We start from the raw sequence: 17,896 nt of genomic DNA on the forward strand, positions 1-17,896 counted from the left end.
CAAATTCTGACAAACTCCAAGCATTGATTATGCAAGAATGGGCTGCCATCAGTCAGGATGTGGCCCAGAAGTTAATTGACAGCATGCCAGGTCGGAATGCAGAGGTCTTGAAAAAGAGGAGTCAACACTGCAAATATTGACTCTTTGCATCAACTTCATGTAATTGTCAATAAAATCCTTTGACACTTATGAAATGCTTGAAATTATACTTCAGTATTCCATAGTAATATCTGACAAAAATATCTAAAGACACTGAAGAAGCAAACTTTGTGGAAATTAATATTTGTGTCATTCTCAAAACTTTTGGCCACGACTGTACATACAGTTGAAGTCGGAAATGTACATACACTTAGGTTGAGTCATTGAAACTCGTTTTTCAACAACTCCACAAATTTCTTGTTAACCTGTTGGGGCTAGGGGGCAGTATTGAGAATTTTGAAAAAAATATGTGCCCATTTTTAACTGCCTCCTACACCAACTCAGAAGCTAGGATACAAAATATAGTTTTGGCAAGTCGGTTAGGACATCTACTTTGTGCATGACACAAGTAACTTTTCCAACAATTGTTTACAATTTACACATTCTTTGATTTCTGAACCTATATACATTTTACGGACACAGTATATTTTACATGCGTTCTCTTGTTGTTATTAGTCCCACCCTTCATCTCTACTCAAGCCTCCCATCTATATCTTAACACCATCCAGCTTTGTAAAAATAAATTACATATAGCCTTTACAAAAGTCATACTTAATTTTATGTCAATTTAGAAAAACAAAACACCCATTTATTGTATCAGGCTTGTGTCTTGTAATAGTGACTATATAGATGTCCTTACCTGCTTGCTGAGTTGGGTATCTGGAGTTGTATGTCTACAAGTGGAGCTACAGCTGATGTTTTATAGCGATGTGGGTACTAGTTGTACTTCATGAAGTGACAGGTCACCCTTAGCTTGAAGGCTTACCCTTTCTAGACAGTCAGGTGATTTCTTGTTAATCACAGAGGTTGTTCCAGTCTGTCTCGTTCAGGTGCAGGAACAGTTGCCCCACCCTTGCATGCCGCATGCCTCACCTGCAACAACTTCAGGGATTCCTGTTTTTCCACAAGGCTGTTGACAACCAAAGCAACTGTGACTGTTGTTGTTTAACAAAGCAGTCAACCTATTTCCTGTAGTCTCAAACTGATTAAACGTTTTGTTTAATGTAATAAAGTTGACTTTTAATATATTCTTCAGATGGAGAACATGTATTAAATCATGTAAAAATAATGCCATTCAAATAAATTGACTCACCCACATACAGTGGGGTCTAGAATTATTGGGTCCCTTGATAAAATTTAGCAGAAAATACTATTTTAAAAAATCATACAAATACTGAGCTATATTGTATGCAACAAAATATATATATATATTTTATACTAGTACAATTTACGATCTAGTATGATCTTAATTAAAAAGATAGGGGTCCAAATAATTGGATCCCTTGTATAACGACGCAGGGCGAGACCCAGATGCAGACACCGGAGGCAGATGGTTCGAGTTGCTGATATTTATTAAGAAGCAGAACAAGAGAAAACAAGGATGTCGTCAAAGTAGACAAGGGGCAGGCAAGAGGCAGGTCGAGGACAAGCAGAAGTTCATAAAGCAGGCGAGAGTCCAAAAGGTACAGGGCGGCAGGCAGGCTCGAGGTCAGGCAAGGCTAATTGTTCAGGCAGGCGACCACAGTGTCAAGGCAGTCAAAGTGTCAGAACCTAGGAGGACTACAAAAACAGAGACTATGAAATCCAGGAGCCCGGAAAAACACGCTGGTTGACTTGACAAGACAAGACGAACTGGCCACAGACAAACAGAAAACACAGGTATAAATACACTGAGGATAATGGGGAAGATGGGTGACACCTGGAGGGGGTTGGAGACAAGCACAAAGACAGGTGAATCAGATCAGGGTGTGACACCCTGTTTTCAATACTCTATCACCCTCCCCTTGCGAGGATAACAACGCTGAGACCTAAAACAAAGAAAAAATATAAAAGAGATTGGAGAACACATTGGGAGGGAATTTAGACCATTCCTCCATAGAGAATCTTTCCATATCCTGAACATCATTCATCTGTGCTTATGGATGCCCTCTTTAATTCAAACCACAGGTTTTCAATGAGGTTCAAGTCCGGAGACTGAGATGGCCAAAATGTTGTGGCCCTACAAACTATAATATGACCCCACCATCGAAAGTTGAGATTCACATGAACACGTACATTTCGGTTGTTTTACTCTTCGATGAACACAAGCCTCACAAGACTCATCTGAACCCGGTACCAATTAAAAACAATTAATTGAATTACTTTAATGCCAAAAAATGGGTTCAAACTTTAGAACCCAGTTCCTACATTTGAATATAAACATTTATTTTTATCAAACAAAACTATACTACATTTTATCTTTGGGACCCTCAGGATGACAAATCAGAGCAAGATTACTGAATATAAGTTCATGATTTACCTTCAGAGGTCAATGTATTGTTGTGCACTCTCCTCAAACAATAGCATGTTATTTTTTCACTGTAATAGCTACTGTAAATTGGACAGTGCCGTTAGATTAACAGGAATTTAAGCTTTCTGCAAATATACGACATGTCTATGTCCTGGTTGGATGTTACTTACAATGTAATTCTAGTCACATTAGCGCACGTATAGGGACACCAATCCCATAGAGGTTAACTTATCCAGCAAGTTATTACGTTATTCGGTGGTAATTACATTATCAGGTGAGTAGCAATGTTTTGTATTAATAATGTAATAACTTCAACTGATCATGTAATAACTACAGTCAGTGTTTTTATGCATTATTTCCCTCATTTTGATGAACATACCACACTCCACTAATTGGAAGCACAAACACAAACCAATGCACATGAACGCATACACACACACTCACAACCACACATGGGATTGTACACACACACACACACACACACACACACACACACACACACACACACACACACACACACACACACACACACACACACACACACACACACACACACACAAACCAACGCACATGAACGCATACACAAACACACACTCACAACCACACATTGGATTGTACACATGTACACACACACATACACACACACACGTTACCCTTTATGTGAAGGGGTATTCATAACACCTTGATGAAACCAGATACTGTGTTGCAGTATCATTCATAACAACTGTCATAACACATTTATTCAGCCAGGGATTCTTAAAAGTAGGGATGATCCTTGTCCAGCAGGGAAATTACATTTGTATATATATATATATATATATATATATATATATATATATATATATATATATATATATATATATATATATTTATTTTTTTATCTTACAAATTACTTTAAGGGGAATTTTATAAGGAAAGAGTTTTGGTTTTGTAATTTTCTAAATATTTTCAATATTATTAATTTCTATGTCGGCTCTGTGCAAAGAAATGCCCTTGTCCAGAGAAAAGGATCACAAGATTTCAAACTCCCCCAAAAGTGTTTAAAATTAATATTAACTGAAAAATAATGTTATGTTGTTTCTTGCAATAGCCCTCGGTGACTCTTTGAAAATGTATATCAAAATTGTGATTACAAATTTGGAGATATAGTCAACTCTGTTAGATTTGTCTAAAATCCTGAATGAATCTGTAATTAGAAGGGTCATGAGCAGCGTCATGAGCAGGGTCATGAGCAGGGTCATGAGCAGGGTCATGAGCAGGGTCATGAGCAGGGTCATGGGTCCAGCAGGGTCATGAGGACCCTGTGTCGGTTTCGTTCCACCTACATATATAAAATATATATATACATTATTTGATGAAATATTGAATTTGACCTTACTGCTATTAGCCCATAGAAACGCACATTGAATAACAGATTCATACATGTTAAAACTGTACAAAAAAAAAAAATTCTAAAGGAAGTTTGTTTTAAAGTTTCTGCCCTATATCTGAGACATATAAGAAAGATCAGGAAATAATAGTTATATTTTTTGCCACATATTTAATGCCTTTTTTAGGCACTAAACTACCTCCATATATATTACTTTCATTCATTTTTTAAACGTACCGGACTACCTTCAGATGAGTCTTGTGAGGGTTGTGGGCGTTCTTAAGCAAAATATACTGATGTGGTTACATTTCTCCTGGCCCATCCTTCAACTTTTTAACAAAACAGAGGCAGGGGTGCCCTCTTTGTTATTTTTTGAACCGGGGATTGGTCCTTTAAAGTGTTTTGGCTGTATAGACAAATATATTGTAGGTAGATAAGTGATAATCCACTGAGGGACTTTTATCTTATTATGAAGGAATTTTGTATGCTTATCAAGCATGAACACATGACCTATGACCCCTAAAATGCTGATACTGCACCTTGCCATTGTATGACCTTAAACAACTATATGGGTAATGCAGATGGAAAGTGCAATATCTAAAATCTAAATGTGTAACAGTTCACCCATATTACAAAATTACATATTGGTTTCCGTACCCTGTAAGCAGTCTATGGACAAGTTATGACAGCAATCAATGCTTTGGTTTTGTTTCCTGGCAACAGGGTCGGTGTTATGGGCGGTCCTTAGGAGGCCTAGCCCGCCCTACCATACCTCCTAGCCCGCCCTACCATACCTCCTAGCCCGCCCTACCATACCTCCTTGACCGTCCAAATAAAATATTGATATATTGATCATTTACTTGACCCAGACGAGTGCCGACAGAAAGAAGCATAAATCTCAGATAAAGCGTCCAAGCGAGCGAAACAGCGCCCCTCTGTCTCAGTAGGTGTAGACCATGTATCTGATGCTGTCTGGACAGTGAAACAGCACCCCTCTGTCTCAGTATGTGTAGACCATGTATCTGATGCTGTCTGGACAGTGAAACAGCGCCCCTCTGTCTCAGTAGGTGTAGACCATGTATCTGATGCTGTCTGGACAGTGAAACAGCGCCCCTCTGTCTCAGTATGTGTAGACCATGTATCTGATGCTGTCTGGACAGTGAAACAGCTCCTCTCTGTCTCAGTATGTGTAGACCATGTATCTGATGCTGTCTGGACAGTGAAACAGCACCTCTCTGTCTCAGTATGTGTAGACCATGTATCTGATGCTGTCTGGGCAGTGAAACAGCGCCCCTCTGTCTCAGTATGTGTAGACCATGTATCTGATGCTGTTTGGACAGTGAAACAGCGCCCCTCTGTCTCAGTATGTGTAGACAATGAATCTGATGCTGTCTGGACAGTGAAACAGCACCCCTCTGTCTCAGTATGTGTAGACCATGTATCTGATGCTGTCTGGACAGTGAAACAGCACCCCTCTGTCTCAGTATGTGTAGACCATGTATCTGATGCTGTCTGGACAGTGAAACAGCGCCCCTCTGTCTCAGTATGTGTAGACCATGTATCTGATGCTGTCTGGACAGTGAAACAGCACCCCTCTGTCTCAGTATGTGTAGACCATGTATCTGATGCTGTCTGGACAGTGAAACAGCACCATCTCTGTCTCAGTATGTGTAGACCATGTATCTGATGCTGCCTGGACAGTGAAACAGCACCCCTCTGTCTCAGTATGTGTAGACCATGTATCTGATGCTGTCTGGACAGTGAAACAGCACCCCTCTGTCTCAGGATGTGTAGACCATGTATCTGATGCTGTCTGGACAGTGAAACAGCACCCCTCTGTCTCAGTATGTGTAGACCATGTATCTGATGCTGTCTGGACAGTGAAACAGCACCCCTCTGTCTCAGGATGTGTAGACCATGTATCTGATGCTGTCTGGACAGTGAAACAGCACCATCTCTGTCTCAGTATGTGTAGACCATGTATCTGATGCTGCCTGGACAGTGAAACAGCACCCCTCTGTCTCAGTATGTGTAGACCATGTATCTGATGCTGTCTGGACAGTGAAACAGCACCATCTCTGTCTCAGTATGTGTAGACCATGTATCTGATGCTGTCTGGACAGTGAAACAGCCCCTCTGTCTCAGTATGTGTAGACCATGTATCTGATGCTGTCTGGCCGGAAATAGTATGACATGCCATACTCTTTTGGTCCAGACAGCATCTGATACATGGGCTACATACTGTGTAGTAAGACAGAGGGGCTTTGTTTCGCTCGCATGGATGTGTCTTCCATTGAGATTGTTTAAGCAAAGAGGAAGAGGTGAAGCGAGAGGGCTCACTCTCGCCAAAATCTGTCCAGAACTAACCCAATGTGTTTCTATTGGCATAATATGCAGACCTAAGCTTGTAGCCTGCCTTCCTGCCTTTGGGACAACTAATCCCATTGTTCGGGCGGAGCATCACGTCATTATATACAGATCTCTGGTTTCAGCCTCTTGCGAATTGGAAGGGAAAGTTGCCGGGTGCATCCTGTGCACTGTTTGGATGCTGGCTTCCCCTAAAGTAAATTGATGTTTTGCCAAAATGATATAATTACTCCTGCCTAAATATAATCATTCAAAATACTTCACCAGAGGGCATGACTTCGCCACAGAGGATCATTAGCTTATTTACAAATATGTTTTTGTTATGGATTGTTACACATCACAAGTGCGTAGGCCAAGGCCTATGTGGGAAGCCTGCAATTTGGGCAGAGCACGTGGCAATAGGCCTAGCTGATTGAGTTGTGGATGCCAGTGAAAAGCATCTAAAATATGTGTGAAGATAATGTGTCTTGAGTATAATGGAAAATGTTGCAACAAGAAGAAGGGGAGGTGGGTGTGGTGGAGGCATCTCTCTCCAGAATGGATGCACTTCATCAGCAATTCCAGAATGCGCTCAGCTGTCGCCTTCCAATTCTTGAGCATTCATTGTTTAATTGTGTGAATTGTTTGCCCTTTGTTAATTGTTTATCAATTCCCCATTACATATGTCACCAGTAGGCCGTGTAAATATACTGTTTATACCCTGTCATTTGGTTACATTAAATTCTGTTAATGCATGTATTAATTACAGTCAATTAGCCTACCGTTCTCATTCTCGGAGTGGAAACATTATTTGCAGAGTTCACAAGCTGTTTGCACTCCCCCTTTGTATGACCTTAAACAACTATATGGGTAAATGCAAAGTATAGGATCTGAAATATAAATGTGTTAATCCATCTTTCTTGTTGTTTTTCTGTTTGATGGAAACAGTTTGAGAGTTCTAACTACATTCTAGATGTATTTAATGGTTTTATGTAGACATGTTTTCATGTTTTGAATGTAATCCTGAATCATTTTTTCAGTATTAGGCCTTCCCTGTAGCTCAGTTGGTAGAGCATGGTGTTTGCAACGCCAGGGTTGTGGGTTCGATTCCCACGGGGGGCCAGCACAGACAAAAAAATATATTAAAAAAAAAATGTATGAAATGTAATGTATGCATTCACTACTGTAAGTCGCTCTGGATAAGAGCGTCTGCTAAATGACTAAAATGTAAAGGTAAAAATGTAACGATTTAATCATGGAGAATGTTTAAACTTAATATTTGACATTGTATAAATATAGTTACAATGGTGTCAGTTGCTTAATGTTAGCTAACTTTTACATACTTTGTTTGCTATCTTACCATTGTCTGGTTATTTACATTTCAATGAGAGTTCAACCAAACATTTTCCGTGGGAATGTGCCATCTTTATTCTGGGGATCACTGGCTGTCTCATGGTGTGTCTGAGGGTGTCATGATTGGTTTGACCTGAACTCGGAGCCTGACAGAAAACCAAGACAAACCACAGTAACTGCAGTCAAATCACGGTGGATCAAAGACAGAGTACAGTAACTTCACTTACTGCTGTTTGCCTTGGATTTTACTTGGATTTTGTAGTCACTATTTGACACTCCATTTTCTCTGAAACTGAATATAATTGAACCAGGACACTTTGTGCCAAGATAAACCAGATACTACAAAGCTGGATTTCAGTCTTAACTTTTGACCAAAATGTGAACAGTAGTTACTGCTGTTTGCAATAGTATGGCAGAATAGCTGTTCACATAATCCTAATAGACCAACCTCTTCATGGACTGCATTGGAACCTTGTCTTATTTTAGGGAGTGAACTAGTATGCTCAGATTGAATTAAAACTGTTATTTTAACAATGCTGGGTATGCATCTTGTTGACACTCATCCAGTGATACATTAACCCCTGAATGCGTTGTCTGCAGCATTGTCACATGACAGCTACATCAGCTGTTCAATTTCACTTACAGGCAAGTCAACTGATTTCGGATTGGGAAGTAGGTCCCAAAGTGCTCTTCCAAGTGTTAGAGGTGAGCAGTCATCACTCGTGTGGGACACTTACTGATGCTGTTGTTTGTTAGAAAAATGCACAGTCGAGGGAAGGGGGCATGGTTCGTTTTTGAAAGACTCTCTCTCCAATAATAATAATTTCCTCTGAATCCACTGATTCGGTATCTCATCTGTAGAATGTTTTTGTATTTCCCCTGGATACTTTTGTTCAGTTCGTTCAGTTTCCCAAATATGTCTGTTACCTCCGCAAGGAGACACATTTTCTTTTCCTTAAACATAAATTCTTCTTTTTTCAGTGGCGATTTTAGCATGGGGGCAAAAAAATATATAAAATGTTGATGAATGCCAGCAAAGCCACTACACAACAGAACACAACACTAAACAATACATTAACTGTACTATAACGGTGACAAACAGTGCACACAAACCTGAACCAACAGCAGAGTCCCAACATTTTACCACTGCTACACCTGGCTATCAGCGGAGCCTTGTCTGGCAGCGAAACATTTAATTCAGCCTCATTTACTGCCTTGTAAAAAACCAAAGCTGATATGGCTGACTTGCTTAAACAAATGTAGTTTCTACTGACAATTGAGATGTACAAACTACGGCATAAGGGAACGGTGAGCGGATAAGAGGCATTCTGTAATTTCGATGAAGACACTAATGAGCGAGCTAAGAAGGACATAGTCAATAAAACTATTTGTTCAGCACTTTTGAAATGTACAGTGACAAATTTCAGAACATGGGCCTTTCTTACAGTATTCTCCCTGTACTCCAAGTCAGAACCGTAGGATAAATAAAGGGGGTCTATAAGCAGAAAATGAAAGCTCTTACAATATTCGATGAAGACATTTCTCTAAAACAGGCTACAGGCTACATGTGCATCACCAAGTCAGAACAGTAGGCTAAGTTATGAGAGGGAAAGGGACCACATGTTTAGGGCGATGCACATGGGTTGATAACAACTTACTACACAACATACACTTAGTATTACTTTCTTAGCTACAGTATACATATCTCCCTGGCATATTACATCATTTATGCAGTACCATACAAGACATTTTTGGACTCTCCTTGTTGTGCTGTACTCACTTGAACAGTAAAGTGGTGCAGGGGGTCCTTCTTGTGGGAAAATCTTGGATTTATGGTGGATTTATGGTGCTTTCAAGACAACTGGGAACTCTGGAAAAAAACAAGGTTGAATCATGATGTCGGTGATCTTCAGGTTGGATATCTAGAAAGAGGCCCGAGTTCCCGACTTGGAATTATGAGTTAGATGACCGTTCAAAACGTATTTTCCCAGTCGGAGCTCATTTTTTTCCAATGTCTCAGTTGTCTTGAACTCACTCAAGTCTGAGATTTCCCAGTTCCGAGTTTCCAGTTGTTTTGAACTTAGCAGAAATCATGCTGGATTGACAGCATCGCCAATGTTTTCAACCTTTTCTGGCCCATGTTGTTGCATGTGTTTATCCTTTTAAGGTTGGAAAAGAGACCCTTAAACCCAGACTTGGACCACACACCCTCTCCACTGAATAGCAGGAATGTGATTGCTATGCAACACTTGCTGTTAGCCACTGATTCCTTCTAAACCACTCATTGTTGAATTTGTTATTTCCAACTTGTTGTGTAATGTTTATGTCCAATGGCCGATGAGCACCGATGTGTTTTATCTATAATTTCTCTTCATATGACAAGGATTGAAAAGGTTTTGCCAGTGGATTGTCAACTTGATTAATGATGATGACTGATGACTGCTTGTCTAGCTTGATAGCTAAGATTTTGAAAGTATGATATTGACATGATCAGCCTAATAAAAGCTACGGTAGATGTAATGGTGATTTGACGTCATTTTATTTATGGCCAATGACTTTGAGCCTTCTTGGATGGGCACTTCTAATGTAAATCTATGGCAGCACCAAAGGGGCTTGAATTGTCGAGCTCTCCTTGTAGATTTTGTGGTGACGTAGTGTCCCATGTGTGACAGAACACTGAGCCAATCACAGCGCAACTAGAGAATGCAGAAAATGATCATATCTGGTGAAATGGAGAAAATAAGTATTTGAGAAGTGAAAACATATGCATCCAACTGTAATATATTGGTTTGTAAATAATACAAATGTAGCAAAATGTACCGAGTGAAATGTAAGATTGGAGTAACGTGTGTTTTAAAGTTTAAACACCCTGCATTATGTGTTTACATCAGGATATCAGTTACCTTATTTGGCCAAACAATAATGAACTAACGTACCATTGGACGGTGGGTTCAGATACAAGGTAACGTGGTTAATTTGGGTTTATCCTGAAAATGTGTAAGTGGTTGGAAACGGGTAGTATGTGTAGCTACAGAATACTGCACAAATGTTATAAAAGTGAATATTTGATCAAACAGGAGTATTGTGCTGCTGGTTGGGCAGAGTTTGCACTTTTGGGACTATCATATTGGTTCCTTTGTACTGGGTAAGCTAAGTAAAAAATATATACTAACATTACGAGAGAGAGGTCAAAGAAAAAACTGTTTCTTGATCAGCACTTTCTCTGGGACGCTTTGTGAATACAGGCTCTGGTCACATGTCCATGCATGACACAACACATCTAGTGTTCAATTCTGGTACTGCTTTAACTTTACTGATAAGGACTATTTTCTATCTATTAACTAAAGTGTTTTTACTGTGCTATGTCAACTAATAACTGACATCCTTTAGAAGGAAAACACTGGAGTTACTATTAGTACATTACAACACTTAGTAATACAGTATATCTGGATCACAGTATATAGATGTATTTAGTCAGTAGAATGAACACATGATACATATGGAACAGAATGGACACAAATATAGAACACTGCTGCATTTGAAATGGGTTGATAACTGTAAAAACTTCAATGATATTTTTTTATATGCACACCACAATGGTACATTTAAAAAACATAATAGTAAATTATGGTAAAAAATAATAATATGTAAACCACAGTTAGAGACTATGAATCCACAGTTCCACTCCCCTGGGCCTGATGAATGGTGGACAAACTCCACATAGACATGGTCTCTTTAAAGACATCAAATACGTCTTTCAATGTAGTTATACATAGAAACAAAAACAGGTTCAGCCTAACACAGTGAAAACCAGTTCAACTCTATAAGATAGGGAATTACATTTGCTATTGCAATTGGACTACAGTGTGAATGGTTTTTCACACACACAGTATTTTCGAGGAGCACATGGTCCATCCTTCCAATTCTTCAATGGGTCTGATGCCGTCTGTGAGATCTCAACACAAGCCACCTTGTCATTCAAGTTATTTGGTTCCCCTTCCATCCAATAGCTATAAACAACACAGAGAATCAGAGTTGAAAATCATCCAATACAACATAGAGAATATTAACCTAGTCCCCAGGCTCAATTGTTACCATCCGACAGAGAGGGAGAGAGAGAGCTGGCTGAGGACGAGATTATCAGACTGTAAAAAGTAATTTCTTACAACAGAAAAAATTGTGTAAAAGTCCTCCAGAACATGTTCCTTACGTAGAGGTTAAATGGTGTTTTGCCAACCCACTCCCAGATTCCGTATTAACCCTGTAAATACACAGAATTATACCTCTAACCGCACAGAATTAACCCTGTAACCATGCGGAATGTATGCTTGAAAAATAGACTTTCATCAAGATTACATCAAATTTTGAAGTGAAACTATGAGATCAGGTTGCAGCCTCAGCTATAGTATAGGTCTAGATATAGTCTCATGCAAACATGCTATTCTGACAGGAAGTATATTTTATAAATTGACAGTTACATGAACATTGGTGATACAATTGGTTACACATGTTGAATACTAATCAGAGAAGTAGATAATAATAATAATAATAACAACAACAACAACGAAACAGTAGTATTATAGTATTACTAATATATATTATATTACCTGTTCTTCTCTGCTGTTTATAATAACCAAGGCAGCACACATTGTTCTGCACTTTCTCTGACTGCCCCCAGCTGTTTCCATCCTGGAGGAGACATAATAACAGCTGGTGCCAAACTTCCACCATCCATCCAGACAGGGTTCCTCTGAGATAAACACAACAGAACAGCAGGCATTTAAACATCTACAAATATATTACATCTCTTCTAAGTATGAAATAAAATTGTACTTCTAAATAAGAAAATAAAAGACTGCACTCACCATAGAACCTAAGCCTGGTCTGTAACTGGTCTCTCGCAGTGATCCTGGTATTTAGACTATTCTGCAACTGGTCTCTCTCTTTAGTCCTTGAGTTAAGACTAATCTTTAATTGATCTCTTTCAGCAGTCATAACTTTAAGATTATTTTGCTGCTGGTCCCTGTCTTTGGTCCTTGTGGTGAGACTATTTTGTAGCTGGTCTCTCTCTGTGGTCCTGGAATATAGGCTATTCTGTAGCTGGTCTCTCTCGGTGGTCCTGGTATTTAGGCTGTTCTGTAACTGGTCTCTTTCTGTGGTCCTGGTATTTAGACTGTTCTGTAACTGGTCTCTCTCAGTGGTCCTGGTATTTAGACTATTCTGTAGCTGGACTCTCTTTAGTTGCATCTGAAAAAGGGAAACGTCAATCAAAATGTGTAGCTGTCACAACATTGACTACAAATGTTTTAGTAAAAAACAATAGAGAGAATACAGTAGATGGTTTGTGTTAAAAAATGATTGATGATCTATTTTATGTGTCACGTGGTTATGCCCATATATGTACATCCGGTCATGCCATTCTCACGCTATCGAGTGAGTGCTTATGTAACCTGATAGTGCATCTGTTTAGGGTAAAGCATGTGTTTGCATTTAAGTTGTCAAGGTGATTGATGTGTAGTGACCTTGTTGAACTATGGAATGTGTTTGAACATTTGAAAGAGTAGGGCAATGTTGTAGTGAACTTATGTCTCTACTGTTTAGTGATGTTGTATATGCAACAGTAATTTCCGGGGTGGTAGAGTATTGGTCAGTATAAGTAAAGAGCTGTGAACACCACGAGCGACAAGAAACCTTGAGAGATAAACCACAGAAGACTCTAATAAAGATATAAAACATTGCTCCTAGATCAATTTTAGGTGTATTGTGATTTAACTTCAATGAATGAGATCGCTGTCTCTCTCTCTCTCCGTGTGTGTGTGTTTGTGTGTGTGTGTTGACAAGGATCTGTAGCGTCTGGGGGGGAGCTAATGACCTATGTCACCCCCCCCCCCCAACATGTGGCTGTGTGTGGGAGGTTGTTCGGTTACAAGCAGAGAAACATGCTGATAACATTATTTTATAGGAAAGGAATTAAAAAATAATTATACATGTAAACATTTAAAGGATATAAATGGCATTTATGTATAAACATTTTAGAAGAAAATACAAGGGTTTTAAAAAGAAAAATGTATTTACCTTCAATGAATGACAGCTCTTCCTCTGGCCGGGGCGGCAGCGTAGCCTAGTGGTTAGAGAATTGGATTAATAACCGAAAGGTTGCAAGCTCAAATCCCTGAGTTGACAAGGTACAAATCTGTTGTTCTGCCCCTGAACAAGGCAGTTAACCTACTGTTCCTAGGCTGTCATTGAAAATAAGAATTTGTTCTTAACTGATTTTCCTAGTTAAATAAAGGTTAAAAAAAAAAAATCTTTGTTTGTGCAGGCTGCATGGTAGGTGTCAGGTTATGAGCTGTGGGTTGACACAGAGAGAGAATCCTGATCAAGGAGCAAATGCCTTATTTTATATGAATACAGTAAAAAAAAGATATATACAGTGGGGAGAACAAGTATTTGATACACTGCCGATTTTGCAGGTTTTCCTACTTACAAAGCATGTAGAGGTCTGTAATTTTTATCATAGGTACACTTCAACTGTGAGAGACAAAAATCCAGAAAATCACATTGTATGATTTTAAGGAATTAATTTGGATTTTATTGCATGACATAAGTATTTGATACATCAGAAAAGCAGAACTTAATATTTGGTACAGAAACCTTTGTTGGGAATTACAGAGATCATACGTTTCCTGTAGTTCTTGACCAGGTTTGCACACACTGCAGCAGGGATTTTGGCCCACTCCTCCATACAGACCTTCTCCAGATCCTTCAGGTTTCGGGGCTGTCACTGGGCAATACGGACTTTCAGCTCCCTCCAAATATTTTCTTTTGGGTTCAGGTCTGGAGACTGGCTAGGCCACTCCAGGACCTTGAGATGCTTCTTACAGAGCCACTCCTTAGTTGCTCTGGCTGTGTGTTTCGGGTCGTTGTCATGCTGGAAGACCCAGCCACGACCCATCTTCAATGCTCTTACTGAGGGAAAGAGGTTGTTGGCCAAGATCTCGCGATACATGGCCCCATCCATCCTCCCCTCAATACGGTGCAGTCGTCCTGTCCCCTTTGCAGAAAAGCATACCCAAAGAATGATGTCGGAGCATGGTTCCTCTCTAGTTTTAATCCTAGGTTTATGACTTCTAGGGAGTGTTTCCTAGATGCTGTGCTTCGACATATGCATTGATGGGTCTTAGATTTTTAGACTGGGTATCTGTAAAACACTTTGTGACAACAGCTGATGCAAAAAGGGCTTTTAAGAAATACATTTGGTTGATTGACAGATTTGTATTATTATAAAAAATTATATAATAATTTAATATAATATAATAATATTTCATAATCTTTATTATTATTATGTTACAGGTGAGACATACCCATAAATGTCAACGTCTTGTCAAGTGGTCAAATCTGTACAGCACCCCCAGACAATCATGTACAGTAGCTCCAACTTACAAGAATGGGTTTACAAGGCAGTGATGAAAACAGTTTATATGAGCACTAATTCAAACATACAATGATATATATTTGATAGAATTACCCATTCAACACTGCTGTTGTGTCTTTGGCATCATTAAACTGAAGACATGTTTATCAAATAAATCTCTGTAATTATTATTACGCGATTAAACTGATTAATCGTGTAACTGTAATTAACTAGGAGGTTGGGCACAAAGGAAAATATTCAGATTACACAGTTATCTGCAAGAACCCAGTCTTCACTAAGTCATCCATACATCAATTGTCTTAAAATCATTTATTTACTAAACTAAGTAATTCACAGAATGCATACAAAACAGTAGGTATCGTTACAAAGAAATGGTAGAGGAATGTACCCTAGTGGGCTAAACCGGCATGGCGGTTTGTTAATAACCTCTTACATCTAGACGTTCCGCTAGCGGAACACCTGCTCCAATATCCAATGATAGGCATGGCGCGAATTACAAATTCCTCAAAAAATACAAAAACTTCAATTTTTCAAACATATGACTATTTCACAGCATTTTAAAGACAAGACTCTCCTTTATTTAACTGCTCTTGGGGCTATGCGGGACGCAATGCGTCCCACCTCGTAACAGCCCTTGCAGCTAGTAGGTGCGAATTTTCAAAACCAAAAAATCCAATTACTTCAAATTTTTCAAACATACAACTATCTTACACCCTTATTGAAAGATAAACATCTCCTTAATCTAACCACGTTGTCCGATTTCAAAAAGGCTTTCGGCGCTAAAGCATAAAGTTAGATTATGTTAGGAGAGTACATGACCATAGCTGTGTGTAATGTTTTGTCAATTAAGACAGGCGTCACCAAAACCCAGAAAACCAGCTAAAATGATGCACTAACCTTTGATAATCTTCATCAGATGACAACCCTAGGACATTATGTTATACAATACATGCATTTTTTGTTCTATCAAGTTCATATTTATATCCAAAAACAGCGTTTTACTATGGCATGTGACGTTCAGGAAATAGCATACCCCCGCAATAACTTCCGGGAATTGTACAACAATTTTAAATTAATCACGATAAACGTTGACAAAAAGCATAACATATTATTTTAAAGAATTATAGATTTACTCCTCTTGAACGCAATCGACTTGTCAGATTTTAAAATAACTTTTCGGAAAGCACACTTTGCAATATTCTGAGTACATAGCCCAGAAAAATACGGCTGTTATTTAGACTACCACGGCCATGTTGAGCACCAAAATCGAAAATACTATGTAAATAATCCATTACCTTTGATGTTCTTCATCAGATGTCACTCCCAGGACTTCCAGTTCAATAACAAATGTAGGTTTGGTCCAAAAAAGCTCATCATTTATGTCCAAAAAGCGCCGTTTTGTTGCGTGAGCTAGACACTATCATAAGGCCACGGACTTCACATCATGAACGATGGGGCAAAAATATATTCCTTACGTCGTTCGAAGCATGTCAACCGCTGTTTAGCATAAATCATTAGTGCGCTTTTATCCAGAACATCAATAATATTCCGACCGGGAATCTGCAAAAACTAAACAGCCGAATTAAAATACTCCAGGGGCTAACGCGCACGCGCCTCACTCCATTGTCACCCTAATGGGACACTTGAATAAGATGATAATCTGTTTCAGCCTGAGGCTGCCTCGTCAACCTTCATGATTTTCCGGCGTTCTGAGAGCCTATTGGAGACCTGGGAATTGTCACGTTACAGCTAAGATCCTTACTTTTCAATAAACAGATGCAAGACGCACGACTCCTTGTCAGACAGGCCACTTCCTGCATGAAACCTTGTCAGGTTTTTGCCTGCCATAGGAGTTCTGTTATACTCACAGAGACCATTCAAACAGTTTTAGAAACTTTAGGGTGTTTTCTATCCAAACCTGAACAATAATATGCATATTCTAGCTTCTGAGTTGGTGTAGGAGGCAGTAAAAAAATGGGCACATATTTTTCCAAAATTCTCCAATACTGCCCCCTAGCCCAAACAGGCTAACCACACTGTCCGATTTCAAAAGGCTTTACAGGAAAGCAAAACATTAGATTATGTCAGCAGAGTACCAAGCCAGAAATAATCAGACACCCATTTTTCAAGCTGGCATATAATGTCACAAAAACCCAGAAGACGGCTAAATGCAGCACTAACCTTTGATGATCTTCATCAGATGACACACCTAGGACATTATGTTATACAATACATGCATGTTTTGTTCAATCAAGTTCATATTTATATCAAAAAACAGCTTTTACATTAGCATGTGACATTCCAGAACTAGCATACCCCCGCAAACTTGCAATATTCTAAGTACATAGCCCAGTCATCACTGGCTAGCTATTTAGACACCCGGCAAGTTTAGCCTTCACCAAAATCAGATTTACTATTATAAAAGTTTGATTACCTTTGTTGTCTTCGTCAGAATGCACTCCCCAGGACTGCTACTTCAATAACAAATGTTGGTTTGGTCCAAAATAATCCATCGTTATATCCGAATAGCGGCGTTTTGTTCGTGCGTTCCAGACACTATCCGAAAAAGTAAAGAAGTGTCGCGCATGGCGCAATTCGTGACAATACAATTCTAAATATTCCATTACCGTACTTCGAAGCATGTCAACCGCTGTTTAAAATCAATTTTTACGACATTTTTCTCGTAGAAAGCGATAATATTCCGACAGGGAATCTCCTTTTCGGCAAACAGAGGAAAAAATCCCAAAGGCGGGGCGGTCGGTCACGCGCCTAAGCCGAGTGTCCCTTGATCGGCCACTTGAGAAAGGCGATAATGTGTTTCAGCCTGGGGCTGGAATGACGACATTCTGTTTTTCCCGGGCTCTGAGCGCCATGGACGTACGTGGGAAGTGTCACGTTAGAGCGA

General features: G+C 39.3%; 2 protein-coding genes across 4 annotated transcripts in view; both read right to left on the reverse strand.

The window, feature by feature from the left end:
• Nucleotides 1–1,057, reverse strand: part of LOC106569656 (C-type lectin domain family 12 member B) — an 83,632-nt gene extending 82,575 nt beyond the window's left edge. For 2 of the 3 annotated variants that reach the window (XM_045711691.1, XM_045711690.1), the window contains exon 1: nt 839–1,057. The gene's annotated coding sequence lies outside the window, so the exon portion shown is untranslated. The remainder of the gene's footprint in view (nt 1–838) is intronic. The other variant, XM_045711688.1, reaches the window with a different exon arrangement.
• Nucleotides 1,058–11,007: 9,950 nt separating this feature from the next.
• On the reverse strand, nt 11,008–17,199 carry LOC123732497 (B-cell differentiation antigen CD72-like). Its single transcript, XM_045711692.1, has 5 exons — nt 17,173–17,199; nt 13,632–13,677; nt 12,422–12,803; nt 12,164–12,306; nt 11,008–11,566 (listed from the first exon to the last, which is right to left on the reverse strand). Exons 3-5 carry the CDS (start codon nt 12,801–12,803, stop codon nt 11,540–11,542), a joined length of 552 nt encoding a protein of 183 aa, XP_045567648.1. The 5' UTR covers nt 13,632–13,677; nt 17,173–17,199; the 3' UTR covers nt 11,008–11,539.
• Between the last annotated feature and the right edge of the window lie 697 nt (nt 17,200–17,896).

The sequence above is a fragment of the Salmo salar genome, unplaced genomic scaffold (genome assembly GCF_905237065.1).
Source record: "Salmo salar unplaced genomic scaffold, Ssal_v3.1, whole genome shotgun sequence".
In the NCBI taxonomy this organism is placed as follows: domain Eukaryota; kingdom Metazoa; phylum Chordata; class Actinopteri; order Salmoniformes; family Salmonidae; genus Salmo; species Salmo salar.

Bases quoted from the DNA above. Each gene is read 5' to 3' on its own strand.
- LOC123732497 (XM_045711692.1), bottom strand. From the start codon at position 12,803: ATGCAACTAAAGAGAGTCCAGCTACAGAATAGTCTAAATACCAGGACC. The intron at 12,307-12,421 runs GTGAGTGCAGTC...TGTTTATCTCAG, and splicing joins GACCAGGCTTAGGTTCTATG to AGGAACCCTGTCTGGATGGA. The intron at 11,567-12,163 runs GTAATATAATAT...TGTTGTTTATAG, and splicing joins TAAACAGCAGAGAAGAACAG to CTATTGGATGGAAGGGGAAC.